At 34.9% G+C, this 14665-nt stretch overlaps 1 protein-coding gene across 1 annotated transcript in view; it reads right to left on the bottom strand.

The window, feature by feature from the left end:
• Positions 1-4549: 4549 nt before the first annotated feature.
• LOC106456836 (soma ferritin-like) overlaps positions 4550-14665 on the bottom strand; it is a 17648-nt gene continuing 7532 nt past the window's right edge. Inside the window, exon 3 of the mRNA XM_013916204.2 lies at positions 4550-4879. Coding sequence (XP_013771658.1) covers positions 4733-4879 — 147 coding nt within the window. The 3' untranslated portion in view covers positions 4550-4732. The remainder of the gene's footprint in view (positions 4880-14665) is intronic.

Genomic DNA, 14665 nt, shown 5'->3' with positions numbered 1-14665 from the left:
CACACCACAAGATACTGTAGTATCATATCCTTACATTAGATTATTATGACACACCACAATATACTGTAGTATCATATCCTTACATTAGATTATTATAAGACACACCAAATGATACCGTAGTACCATATCCTTATATTAGATTATTATAAGCCACATCACAATATACTGTAGTATCATATCCTTACATGAGATTATTATAAGACACACCACAAGATACTGTAGTATCATATCCTTACATTAGATTATTATGACACACCACAATATACTGTAGTATCATATCCTTACATTAGATTATTATAAGACACACCACAAGATACTGTAGTACCATATCTCTATATTAGGTGATTATGAGACATAGCACAAGATACTGTAGTATCATATCCTTACATTAGATTATTATAAGACACACCACAAGATACTGTAGTATCATATCATTATATTAGATTATTATAAGACACACCACAATATACAGTAGTATCATATCCTTACATTAGATTATTATAAGACACACCACAAGATACTGTAGTATCTTATCCTTATATTAGATTATTATAAGACACACCACAAGATACTGTAGTACCATACCTCTATATTAGGTGATTATGAGACATAGCACAAGATACTGTAGTATCATATCCTTACATTAGATTATTGCAAATCATACAACAAGACACCAGTACCATACCCCTATATTAGATTATTACACGACACACTACAAGGGACTGTAGTATTACACTCCAATATTAGATTATAATGAAGCACCACAATATACTGCAGTACCATACCTTTATATTAGATAATTATGAGACACATTACAAGGAACTGTAGTACCAAACTCCTATATCAGATGATTACGAATCACAAGATACTGTAGTACAAGTTGTGCAGTACCTGTCACTCTATTCCTTGTAGTTACTAGTCCAATCCTATAGACTAAATCTCCTTATATTAGGGATACTTACTTTTACTATGGTAAAGGTTGTTATATTTCATCACTTCTTGACGTGTAAAGATTCTAGCATGTGACTCGTTATTTCACGAGAAAAGCAACATTATGTTGTACTTAAATTTCTCAAATTTACTAGGCCCTCAGTTGTCAGATAAATTAATTTCAGTAATAATTTTTTTTATAAACTTAAATGCTTTAATTATTGTTAGAAATTAAGTGACAATATTTTGAATCATGGTTGAGGGATTGATTCCCTCCCTCTCATGTAAAGTATAGTCTTTTTCATTGTTTGTTTGTTTTATCGTAAAGCTACACAATGGGCTATTTGTCCACCATAAGGAATTGAACCCCGAATTGTAGCGTTTTTAAGTCCATAAAAGTTATCGCTGACACACTTAGTCATCTTTGGTATTTGTAAAGACAGGTGTGTGTTGATAAAGTGATATTCTTGAAAGATCCAGTTCAATAGTATTTTATCTTATATCTTAATCCTCGAAAAAAAATCATTATTTTCCGTGTTATATTTCAGTTTCGAAACCTCTTCATATGTATATACAAGTAGCTGGAGATCACCCGTGTCCTTGTAATCTGGACAACCTTTAGGCTGGTTATTGACCCACGACTGTCCCGCCCTCTGCCAGGACAAAGGTCTAGCTAAAATAAACAACTCGATTTCTAAACACTTGAGCTCCACCAAAAGACTTTGTGTTACTTTAGAATTTCTCTGTTATTCATCTGTAGGGCGCTTATTATAGATAAGTAAACAGCACACACACAGTTTCCTTCTTAAAATCAAATCAGTCCACGATTTTATCCAACATAGGTCACATACTGTCAATCACTACAAAGTATCCAACGTTCTTTCAAAATAAGAAAGGTTATAAAATCCATTTATATAAATTAGTGATGTATTTTTAAGGAAAATGTACTTTCTTCACCGTTATATAAATTTTATATTTCCTCTTACTGGTATATAAGGAACTTACAAAAACTTATTTATACACGTTACTTAATGATTTATGTTTTAACGTTTTTGACAATGAGTGCTTCTAATTAATTTCGGTTCGTATACTGTGGATTCCTTACTATAATATGTTTGACTAACAGACTAGAGGAAAATCAGCATGATACATTCATAAGTAAATCTTTTAAAACGTATTCTGTTTCTTACACACTTGACTCATCACGTCAGTATGATGTACCTGTTTCTAAATTTTACATTTGTTTATGTATTCTGTTTCTTACACACTTGACTCATCACGTCAGTATGATGTATCTGTTTCTAAATCTTACCTTTTTTAAAATATATTCTAGTTCTTCCACATCTGGCTCATCACACCAGCATGATGTATCTGTTTCTAAATTTTACATTTGTTTATGTATTCTGTTTCTTACACACTTGGCTCATCACGTCAGTATGATGTATCTATTTATACAAAGAAACGTTCCTCATATGAAATTGTAAAATTAAGTGACATATTTTTTATATAAGTTAAAATACTGTACAGAGAATAGCAATGAAAATATTTCGGATGAAAATTCTTCAAGAACTATCACTTTGTTTTAGCAACTCTACGTCGAAGTACATGTTACTGGATTTTTGTATCCATGCTTTCTATAAATCTTTAAAATAAACAGAAAATGTTAGATTTTCAAAATATAACAAAATTAGTAATTACGGTTTGTTTCAGAAATTCGCGAAAACCTACACAATGGCTATTTGCTCATAACCGTCCAAATTTTTGAACTAATATAATACAGGGTGGAACTATAAGTGATTTGCAGGTTTTCTTGATTTCAGATAAGTGACTCATTATGGAGCTGTCAAAGCATGAGAAGGTCGAGTTAAAGATGCTGTTAATTCAAACTTATTAGATAAGGAAGGCAATACCAAACTTAAACAAAATATGTATAGTAATTCTCAGCTGTATTTATATATACCTTGCTATTTTCCACGTTCACATAATTTTCAATCTCTTCACAGTTTTGAAAAAAAAACGATCTTAGTTTTTCTTATACACTTTTAAGTCCCACTTAATATACAAATAATCGTGAGGGGTCTCAAAAATGAGGTATCAATGATTTGGAGGTGAAATATCCAATTTGGTGCCCCACATGAGGGCCAGAGGGGTTTGAGAGGTTTCAAGGACTAAATCCACTGATTAACATTACATTAAAACTGGCGAGAATATACGAGGCATCAGTTCATAATAAGTGTATACGCTCGTAGTAAGCAGGCATAATACACGTTTCCTACCCTCTTATTTGATATATAGTTTCTCAAACTTTCTGAGCATACACTATATGTAAACTTCCTACAGAATGTTGGTCAAGTACTAAGTACTACTTGACCTAATAACCTACTGGACTGGATCATTCAACTAGGTTATCTCACATTTACTTTCTGGTGTGTTTGTTTGTTTGTTTTTAATTATGCACAAAGCTACACAAGGGCTATCTGTGCTCTGCCCACCACGGGTATCGAAACCCGGTTTCTAGCGTTGTAAGTCCGCAGACATACCGCTGTGCCACTGGGGGGCTACTTTCTGGTGTGAAAGATTGCTGTAAAGTAGAGGCACACTATGCAGAAATAGACAGTGATATTTTTATCGGCAGATCAGGTAATATCTTAATATTACAACCTTTCATATTTTGCAATGAGAATAACCAAGAGTCACGTGGGTAACGCCTGTATCCTGAGAAAAACAGAATTATTGTTTAATGTACATAATGCTATGTTTTCTCAGTTTGGAACAAATCAACTATTAAATATTTTAAATACATTACCTCAACACATTTCTTGCCTTACAACTCTCCAGTAAAAGCACCTCAAAATACCCCGTTTACTCTTAACAGTGTTTGAGCAATAGAGATTGTTTCACTGTGATCAGTTTCTTTCTTTACTACAAATTCAGTCGAGGGCAGAGAATTCAGATTCACCCGATATTATACTTTCTGTCGAAACCTCCTGTTATCCTGCGACTCTTACACAATTGTTTTTCAAGGGAAATCAGTGTAATTAAGAATAGTACATGTTTAAATATCAAAAATCCCATATTTGGATCCTCCTAATAGAATGTCAAGGGACTTTTTAACTGCACAGTTTTACTTGAAAAATGACGAAAACGTTAAATGGTCTTTCAAAATAAGATACTTAATTATTATTATTATTATTTTTGTATAGTTATTGCTTCTCGTGAATTTTTACGAGTAACTTTTTAAAATTACTTTATCCATATTTTATGTAAAAGTATATTGTTACTTGGTATTTCTGATTATTGTGGACGACCATATGGACATCTAGTACATAATTCTTAGCGGATACCATTTGGGAAATTCTAATTACCACCATAAATAAAACTGTTCTGACTCAAAATATTCTTAGGAAACCATGGTTGTAGAAACACATTTTCAGAATAACACTTTTAGATTTTTTTTTAATTCTTGGACAAAAACAATTGAATGTTTACTTTTAATACAATGCTAGAAAAAATTCATTTCAATCACAGAACAATGAAAAAAAAATACAAATAAGTTCTTGTTAGTCAAGAATGCAACTGTAAAACTCCTTAGTATTATGAACTTCTCTAAGATAAAAAAAAACCTCATTAATATTTTAATCGAAACCTACTGTACAAATGCAACAAAAAATTCACTAATAAAATTGACAAAAATACTTTTATGTTCTAGGTGATATCTGAAGTTGAAAAAGGGTATATAAGTTGTGCTAGCCTGATACAAAAAACCTTTATGTTGAAAAATGACTGTTTTATGGTGCTTAATTTAGTCACTCTTTTCGAGCAACTCTTGATCAAACAGGTATTCTCCCATCCCATCATTCATAGCGCCAAGTTGACTGATGAAGGTCTTTAGTTCGTTTATGGACTCCACTTGTTCGGTGAGGAACTCTCCTTCAATAAAGTTCATCAACTGAGGATAAGAAAAAATAATAATGTAAGCTGAAACAAGAACAGTTTGCTTCTAAAATGGAATATTAACATAGTCATTTATATAGTATTGGGAATAATTTTTAAAATAGCGAATAAATTGGGTGTAAAATACAAATATCATGGTATTGCACCTTCTCTACTGTGTGAAAATAATCTGTGCCAGAATACAGTCGCATGCTGATAGTTTACACCGTGAATAGAAGTAATCCAACCAAGCACAAAGTGTCACACTAGCATAATGCCTATAAAAGTAGTAGCAGTCATTATCTCCAGCAGACACCCACGCACATACGCAGATCTGAGGAGAAGAGGCAGATGAAGAGAAGGTGAATGTAAGTAGTGAAGTCAGTAACTACTCAGTGAAGATAGCAACAAAAGATAACAAGAAGAAGAGACCGAAAAAACTACCTCACTGACTGACTAGGAAACACCACCCACGTCACTTCGTAGAATGACAACTAGATCCAACAGGAAACCTTTATTTCCATGCAGGCTTCAGATTTTCCATATTACAATAATGTTATATGATGATGCACAGAATTACAGACCATCAGACAATGAGCCAGAATATAACCTAGGGCTCAACTTCATCAAGCTGCAAATCCACAATCAAGAAAACCCCAAGGAAGTAGCCCAGTGAATCAGGTAGTGCCACAAAAAAAATACTTTGCTTAATCACGTAACCACGCAGCCACTAACAACCATACAGCTACTGCCAGTCATGAGCCAAGACCACCACTTGCTATTATCGTGGAAGGGATCCCTCCAAAGTACAAACAACCGGAGATGGTCGCAAAGATGCGCCAACTCCCCAAGTGAGGCCTATGTATCAAGTGTAGCCACTCCCGTGAATACACCAAGATCCTGTCCCACGGGCTAACAACAGCCTTCAGAGGTACCAAACTAGATATCTAGCTCCAGAACCAAGCATGCTGTAGTGACCAGCTGCATTCCTTTAGACATAACCACCACCAACTCACCAAGTGAGGCCTATGCATCAAGTGTAGCCACTCCCGTGAATACACCAAGATCTCCCACTGGCTAACAACAGCCTTCAGAGGTACCAAACTAGATATCTAGCTCCAGAACCAAGCCTGCTGTAGTGACCAGCTGCATTCCTTTAGACATAACCACCACGGAGGTCATAAAAAAACTTCAAGCTCAATGGTTTAAAACATTAACAATTGAAGCAAGCAATCAATTACTCCAAGATGGGCCATCTCACCCCTTCATAAGAATCACCCTAGAGGAAATCTCAGAGGTGGAAACTTGAATCAAGAACAGCTTCAACCTACCGTACCTACACCATATCATAAAAGTAGCAGAGGTCTCACCAGCACCCATCCTTCAGTGCTATAACTGCTAGAAGTTTGGACACACCCGAGGAGTTTCTACATCACGAGCCCACTGTGTTAGATGTGGATAGCACCACCCTGTTTTCAAATGCCAGGAAACCAACTGTGCTAACTGCAGCAGTGCTCATGCAGCATCTTACCAAGGATGCCAGTGTTGAAAATCACCAAGACAACCAGGACTTAAACCTTAGAAGTAGCAGCCAAAACAACCAGTGCAAAAGCCCCGAGACCAACGATGACAGCCTAGCGTAAACTCACAATGCAAGCACCACCACCTTGGCCAAACCCGATACCCTCAGTAGGAGTAGAAAGGAACCCATCAAAGACCTGTGCAGAAGTTCTTATACAAAGTACTTTAACAAGACCAGCATTGAAATTCACCACCACATTAGACCACATAATAACATTCACAACGAATATGATCCTCAAAGCTACATGTGGAAATATTAAAACACCCATAGGACTGCACAGCTACCTATTTCTACTTCAACCTCCGGAATTCCGACCTCGAAACCCACGAAGCCTTCATCAAACAGAGGAACCACCAGAGAACACCTTACCTAATGAAAAGGTGAAATGCCCCAGGTTGTCAGGTTTTATGTATGAGCCAGTAGGTGTCTGTAACTTGTTGGGGATAAATTTCAACAATAAACAAACAGTACACAGTCCACTTTTTTAAAAATAATACGTTAAAACAAGTCAAACATGTATACAAATGTTCGTTACACTGTTGGTTATTTGGTTATTACAGTTTTATCCAGAGCTTTAAATAATTTTATCTTTTTCGTCAAAGGCTGATTCAGTTACTTTAGAACACAATTTGTCAAGACGAATTATTCTTCCCTCTTTGTTATTTAAGTACAATCGGTGATAATTTCATTTAAAAAATGGTTAAACTTAAAATAACTCAGTCTATATATAGCTATCGAATTAATTTCCGACGCGTATTTATACTCCGACAGAGGTCTAAAAAGTTCCACACACTACTAGATATTATGATGCAATAATATTCAATTAAAACAGCGAGATAAACTCAAGAGGCTTCTAGTAACACGAGGAAATAATGTAACAATCACCAATTCATAACTACTGAACTACACAACTTATGAGTACGTAAATAACCCTGCGATAAGCTATCGCTTCTAAAAATAACTAAATTTAACAATCGCGCTATATAAACTATCCATATCTTAACACTCGCGTTAAACTTAAACTAAAACAGTCGTTTATGTCGAACATAGTTTTGGCACGTTAATATTTAAGGTAGTTTAAACACTGAAAAATCCGAGCTCTTTAATTATTGCAACGACCAAGATGTAGAAATATCTATGAAACTCTCTTAAACTCCAACAGTAAATTTAATCTTCCCAATTCTAATACTCTTTCAAAACCAAGATTACTTAACACACGCTATGTAACACTTTCATATAAAAGACTTGAAACTTACATTTCCAGATAACAGAATAAATAGCAGTAATGAATATATTATTTGTCATACTCACCCACAAGATTCTCCACTATCACACTACTAGCAGTATACGTATCCCCACAAAATGCATCCGGACACTACACTATTTCAATCAGTACTAAATCTAAATAGTCGAACAATAATACTCGGGGACTTTTAAAACATATAGAACTCGGCTACTGCATACCTAGTTCTAACGGAAACATACTACATGATTTCGTAATAAATAATAATCTGATGATAATAAATAACAACACGCTTACTCATACTCATTTTAATGGCTCGCAAGACATTTTAGATCTGGCTATCATTTCCCAAGTTCTAATCCTACGTGCTTCCAAGATTGAAGAAAACATAGGAGGTAACCAGGACCTAATAATATTTAGTATAGAAACTAACACCCAAAGGAGTCAACCATACACCTTTCTCTTAGTACACGACTTCACGAAAGCAAATTGTGATAAAGTAAAAGCTAAGACTAACTCCTACCAGATTTTTGCCTTTCCACTAACTCGCATACAAACATACATAATTATGCCAACGTAATAACATCCGCTGTATCTTAGGCAATATCACCAACCATTTCCATATACCCCAAACGCCAAAACATCAACCATTGGAAACTAACACCAGAACTACATAAATTAATCCCAAATGAAAGGCAACTCCATACGTTGTTCATAAACTCTAAGCCACTCATTAACAGCAACAACAAAAACAACGATATACGAAAGCTGATTAAAGCCCAACAAGAATCAATCTGGTTAGGATTCTGTAAATCATTAGACAAGTCAAAGCAAAACCCCTAACTAATCTGGTGAAAATTTAAACGCCATATGCCAAGAATCAATCTCAGATACAAACCATTCGATTAAATATATGAATGAGACCGCCACCAATTTTAACGAAAAAGTCAAACTTTTAATTAAATATTTCAAAGAATCATTTGTAACTCCTACTCAACTGCATAGGTAAACTATTGGAGAAAATAATAGTCACTACACTGCTTGTTTTCCTAAAACCTAATAAGATGCCTACTGATATACAAAATGCGTCATGTAAACATTGACTAGTTGAGACAGTCTACCAAGGTTTCAACCGCAACCACGTTTCAGTAGCGGCTTTTCTTGGTGCAAGAAAAGCGTTCGACTCCTTTTGGCACAACAGCCTCAGATTTAAGCTAGGACAATATAATATTCCAGAACCACTTGAAAGGTGGATTTCCAGCTTTTTACATAATCGTACAGCAAAAATCAGAATACATAAATCAGTATTTGAAGCAGCCCAACTACAAGCAGGGAAGCCTCACGGTTCAGTCCGCTATTATACATACTTTTTGTGAATGACATCAATTACCCTAAACTACCCTAAACATATGTTTCACAATACGTGGATATCGCGATATGGAGTACCTCACGAAACCGTCATTTAGCCACTACAAAAATTCAAAAACAAGTAAGCCACGTAATAAAATGGTGTAACACATAGCGTGTAGTTTTAAACCCAACAAAAACCCAAGCAGTAATATTTCACAAAACACGTAAGAGAAAAACACCTAAGATACATAATCTCAACCACAAACTTTACGAAACACAAATACACTTCCTAAGATCCGTAAAATTCCTCGGAATAACCATTAATGAAAATTAACCTAGAAAGATCATTTCTCAGAAGTAACCAAAAACAAAAATACGGCTAAGATTAAACTACCTAAGATGGGAGGGTATGCCAAATGGTATAATGCACACTCCATTACACTGATCTATAAAATGTACGTCAGATCCACACTAAAAATATGTAATACGACAGAACAAACATACGAAATATACGCCCAGAAATTAGCAGCCATTAGGACTACCCACAGACCTACACACCAAGCTCATATCTACACAGAATTAGTAAACTACAAACCATCATAGAACGTATCAAAAACCTTGTCACTACATTAAAAAACACCAGAACACAGTAATTCTCTTTCAACAGAGTTTCACAAGTTAGCCACCACTTATATTTCTTGGGCAAAATACATATCCCCCTACAACTTTATACAAACCTCTCAAACCCACCAACCACCTAAAACACCTTGGAGCATGTCACTTTTTCAACCTTATATTTCAGATGACGATCTGCTACAGAAACGGACCCTTTACATTATTTTATTTCAATTTACAATTTTGTTGTATAATCTGATGAAATCAGTATGTATGCTGACAAATGTTATTGTTAACTTTGTGTATAAAAACGAATTGTGTCTATTTGGCCAAACGTATCGTGTGCTATTTCGAAATTGTTTTGCAAATGATTATTGTATGCTGTATATTTTGAAAAATAAAAAGTATAAAGTTGTGGTCTATTCTCTCTTGGCGAAGACAAAACTGGCCAATTACGGGGTGTTGTGCGGCCTGTTTCCTGGCTGGTGATAGTCACTTCTAGTTCATGAAGACAGACTAATGTTCTGTCGAAACATGTAACATGTTCCCCAAAAAATAAACCACTTTCACACGCTTATAAATCGTTGTTTATCAATTTATTATTATTTCCAGTTCCATCTCCTGTTTCTACATTCGTCCCGATGAGGTTGGCTTACGGCCTTCCTCGGTTTCTTTTCCGGCTTCAAAGAGGTGACACTCAACCTAAAAGCAAGCACAACTGTCTCCATGCTACCTAAACAGTTAAGTTAAAGTAAAAATAATTTCACGTTATCTACCATTACCACGCGCAGAATGAAGAGAAATTCATTATTTCTGAGCATCCCACGTTAATAAGATAACACGTAAGAGTAGACTTCCAGCAGAAACCCTATATGACAAACGTGTACACGCCAGGGTTTTGGTCAATGAAGTTTTCAGTAGAAACTGTACCGAAACTCTGAAGAAGATGTGTGAATCTACTGCTGATGATAGTAGAAAGCCACTTTACGTGAAACACAAACCAGAAGAGATTTTTGACAATAATTCTGCTGTAAGTACAGTGTGAATGTTACCTCGAGAAAAGTAAGATACACATAAAGTAGCCTCAATGAGTGTGTACTTGCTCAAAAACCACTGCTTAGGAGAGAGAGAACCAAATCAAACCGAAATGGGTATACAGCTACATTCATGTTGTTCTGCAACAATCAATTATAGTTTATTCGATGGCAGAGAGAACGATATTATGATCACCATACACATCAACAGTGAAGCAATCTGGGGGTCCAGTACAACTGTGGGGTGCATCTCAGCCAATGGTGTTGGAGATATACAGAAAATTGATGGTACACGGACTGCTGACAAGTACAAACAAATCCTTATCCGTCATATCATTGTGTCTTGTGATTCTCGTATGTTTATCAACTGCGTATTTACATAAATTATTTACAACAACGACTTTTGTAAGCTCCTTTCGAACATACACGCTACAAATATCCACTACAAAATGTACTACATTTTGCTTTCTGGACTCACAAGCTACAGATTAAGCAAACATCTCCCTTATCTTTGTACATTTAATATTTTGAACATCTCTACATTCATTCCTAGACATTATTACTTCTAAATAACACTGAATAAATCATATACAGTATTTTAATATTCACTGTCTCCAAAGACAAAGTCACAGCTTTGAAAAGAGATATGTATGTACATTTTCAACCCACGATCGCGGTACATTCGTATCAACAAATGGATTTAATACTTTGTGTAAAAAGATATTATCATAAACCTAGAAAAGCCGACATGTTATCATTCATTACAAAAAAAAAAAGTGCAATAAATAAAACTAAGTGTACGAAATATCATTCAAGTCTGGCTCCTGAGTTCGGTATTTCAAATTCAACCATTTTTCATTTTTGGTCTAAACTACCCACATCATTTAATAATGCATTTCAAATTACATTAAAATGCGATATTTGAGAATTGTTACTGAACTCATCCTTTGACCTAGGCTTAAATATAAAAACACGAAACCTGAGAACCACTACTGATTTAACCTTTGGCCCAGGCTTTAAATATCAACACAACACAAACGAAAACGGTTGCTACATTTAACTTTGAAGTTAAGAGTTTCTATATTACAGACTACACTTGTAACGAACGAGTCTTTATTTTGTTCCATAGAAGTTTTCAAAGTATCAAACAATTTAAACATCAATTAATTGGTTATGATTAAATTGGTAAATAATTTCGTTGTACAAATATGTATTATATTTGATGTTAGGCCTACTTCGACCTATTTCATTTTATAAATTACATTTACAAATATTACTCCCAAAATATCTTTATTTAACAATACAAGAATTCTCAGTGACATTAATAGCAACATAATTATATGAGCTTACCAATCTCTTAGGCAATTTTTTCCACTATCTCTGCATAATATCCTTTTTTCACTTTGATTTTAGTGGTTTCAGACAGTGTACTGTTTTCTATTTGTAGGTTTCCCTCATACAAACCCCAACACAATGATCACTGTATTACAATTTACGGCTCCTAATCAAAGTGTTTGTTTGTTTCGAATTTCGCGGTGATGACTAGCTGCCTTCCCTCTAGTCTTACACTGCTAAATTAGGGACAGCTAGCGCAGATAGCCCTCGTGTAGCTTTGCACCCACCGCCAACTCTTTTACCAACGAATAGTGGGATTGACCGTCACATTATAACGCCCCCACGGCTGAAAGGGCAAGCATGTTTGGTGGGACGGGGATGCGTACCCGCGACCCACAGATTGCGAGTCGAACGTCCTACCCACCTGGCCATGCCGGGCCTTCAATATATATATATAATGTTCTCTATTTAAAAAAAGGATGTTAGCAGATGTAAATTTACAATAATGAGTGTGTACTGAAAAATCTTAGTACCTCAGGTTTCTATATATTACAGTCAGTTTGTATTAGTGTTCATAAACTGTTTTAATTTCTCATGATTGATTCGAATCAAATTGTAATTTAGTTGAAAAAAAACAGCTTTTATAACTTCAAATCACATGTTGTAATAAGTTTTAAATTTTTTTTATCCTTAGGGAAATGAACAGTAATAAGGCTGTTAAAGCCTCATTTATATCGAAAATAAACATTTTAGAGATGTCTGAAAAACAGCGAGGTGACAACGAAAATAGATTTTGTTGACCCGAGTGGAAAGTTTGTTTTTGGTGCCAACCAGAAAACAATGAAAAGCTATCTTCTGAGATTTTTTTTAACTGTGAAGATGTTGAAGATAAGAAAGAAAGATGTAACAATACCAAACATTTTACTTGACAGTAACTATTAAATAATTTACATCCTTACATAAAGGACCACTCCACCTCCTCAGTTAACAAGTTATTACTATTAAATAATTTACATCCTTACATAAAGGACTACTCTACCTCCTCAGTTAACAAGTTATTACTATTAAATAATTTACATCCTTACATAAAGGACTACTCTACCTCCTCAGTTAACAAGTTATTACTATTAAATAATTTACATCCTTACATAAAGGACCACTCCACCTCCTCAGTTAACAAGTTATTACTATTAAATAATTTACATCCTTACATAAAGGACCACTCCACCTCCTCAGTTAATAAGTTATTACTATTAAATAATTTACATCCTTACATAAAGGACCACTCCACCTCCTCAGTTAACAAGTTATTACTATTAAATAATTTACATCCTTACATAAAGGACCACTCCACCTCCTCAGTTAACAAGTTATTACTATTAAATAGCTCACCCTTACTATGGAAACTGTGATGTGGAGACAATCTCTAGCATTTTACTTACCCTTACTATAAAAACTATCAAGAGGAGGCCTTCTTGAGTATATACTTTACCCTAACTCTGAAAACCATCAAGCGGAGACAATCTTTAGCATATAACTCACCCTAACTCTGAAAACTATCATGTGGAGACCATCTCTAGCATATAATTTATTCTTACTCTGAAAACTACCCACGGGTAGCATTATAATCATCGATTGTTTTATTATTATTAAATATTTTCTTTCGATCGATTGATTCATAAAAATTCGTTTAACAAAGCGACACTCGTGGCAGTTTTAACTGAAAAGCATCCATATACGTTCAACTGCTGTCAGGTTAACCTGAGATCTATCACCAGTTTAATCATTAGTTTACAGAATACAGTTTAAACTTGGATCTTTATTTACTGATATTACTATTACCTCTAAACAGTTTAGAATAAGTCTAGGTAGTTACGGTAATAACTTAAACTCGAACAGTGGAAAAACGTGGTAATCAGCACAGTTAATGAAAAGCAGGCTTGATTTATGGACGTTGGTTTCGTAGCGATCGTCGAAAACAACAACAAAAAAAACAAGACCGAGACCTGATTGGTGGTAATCAACCACGTGGCTGAAAGAAATCCATTTGTCACGAATTAACCGAAATAGAATACGGCTGGATTGATTTTCAACCACGTTCCTACCACAGTGACCACTAGTTTCCTCGTCCTGTTCATTTACCGTGACCATCCCGAGTCACAACAACCGCCCCCTCGACACGAAGGAAGGGTGACTCTGTTCAAAATGATCTGAAGAAAACTGAAAAGTCGTATTCTTCTAGTCTTAGCGATAATATGATAGAATTCATTTTATAAACAGTCCAGATTTTTTTATTCCACGTCTCCTAACTCCAGTGACAGTGAAATAATCAACGCTGGATATAACGAACACAAAATTTGAAATAAAGATTGGGTTTCTTCTATATTTACCATTGGGTTTCTTCTATATTTACCATTGGGTTTCTTCTATATTTACCATTGGGTTTCTGTGCTTATTTACCATTGGGTTTCTGTGCTTATTTACCATTGGGTTTCTTCTATATTTACCATTGGGTTTCTGTGCTTATTTAAGGTTTTCTGGGGTGAAAAGAATTATGTAAAATAGAAAAACTCGATCAAAAAGTCGAGGATAAATACCATTCTAACACTGAGGACTTAGACGTACTCTTAACAAGAAGTCGAA

Source organism: Limulus polyphemus, unplaced genomic scaffold (assembly GCF_000517525.1).
Source record: "Limulus polyphemus unplaced genomic scaffold, Limulus_polyphemus-2.1.2 Scaffold263, whole genome shotgun sequence".
In the NCBI taxonomy this organism is placed as follows: domain Eukaryota; kingdom Metazoa; phylum Arthropoda; class Merostomata; order Xiphosura; family Limulidae; genus Limulus; species Limulus polyphemus.
The sequence above is the reverse complement of the archived record's forward strand: the minus strand, read 5'-3'. Positions and strand labels throughout refer to the sequence as shown.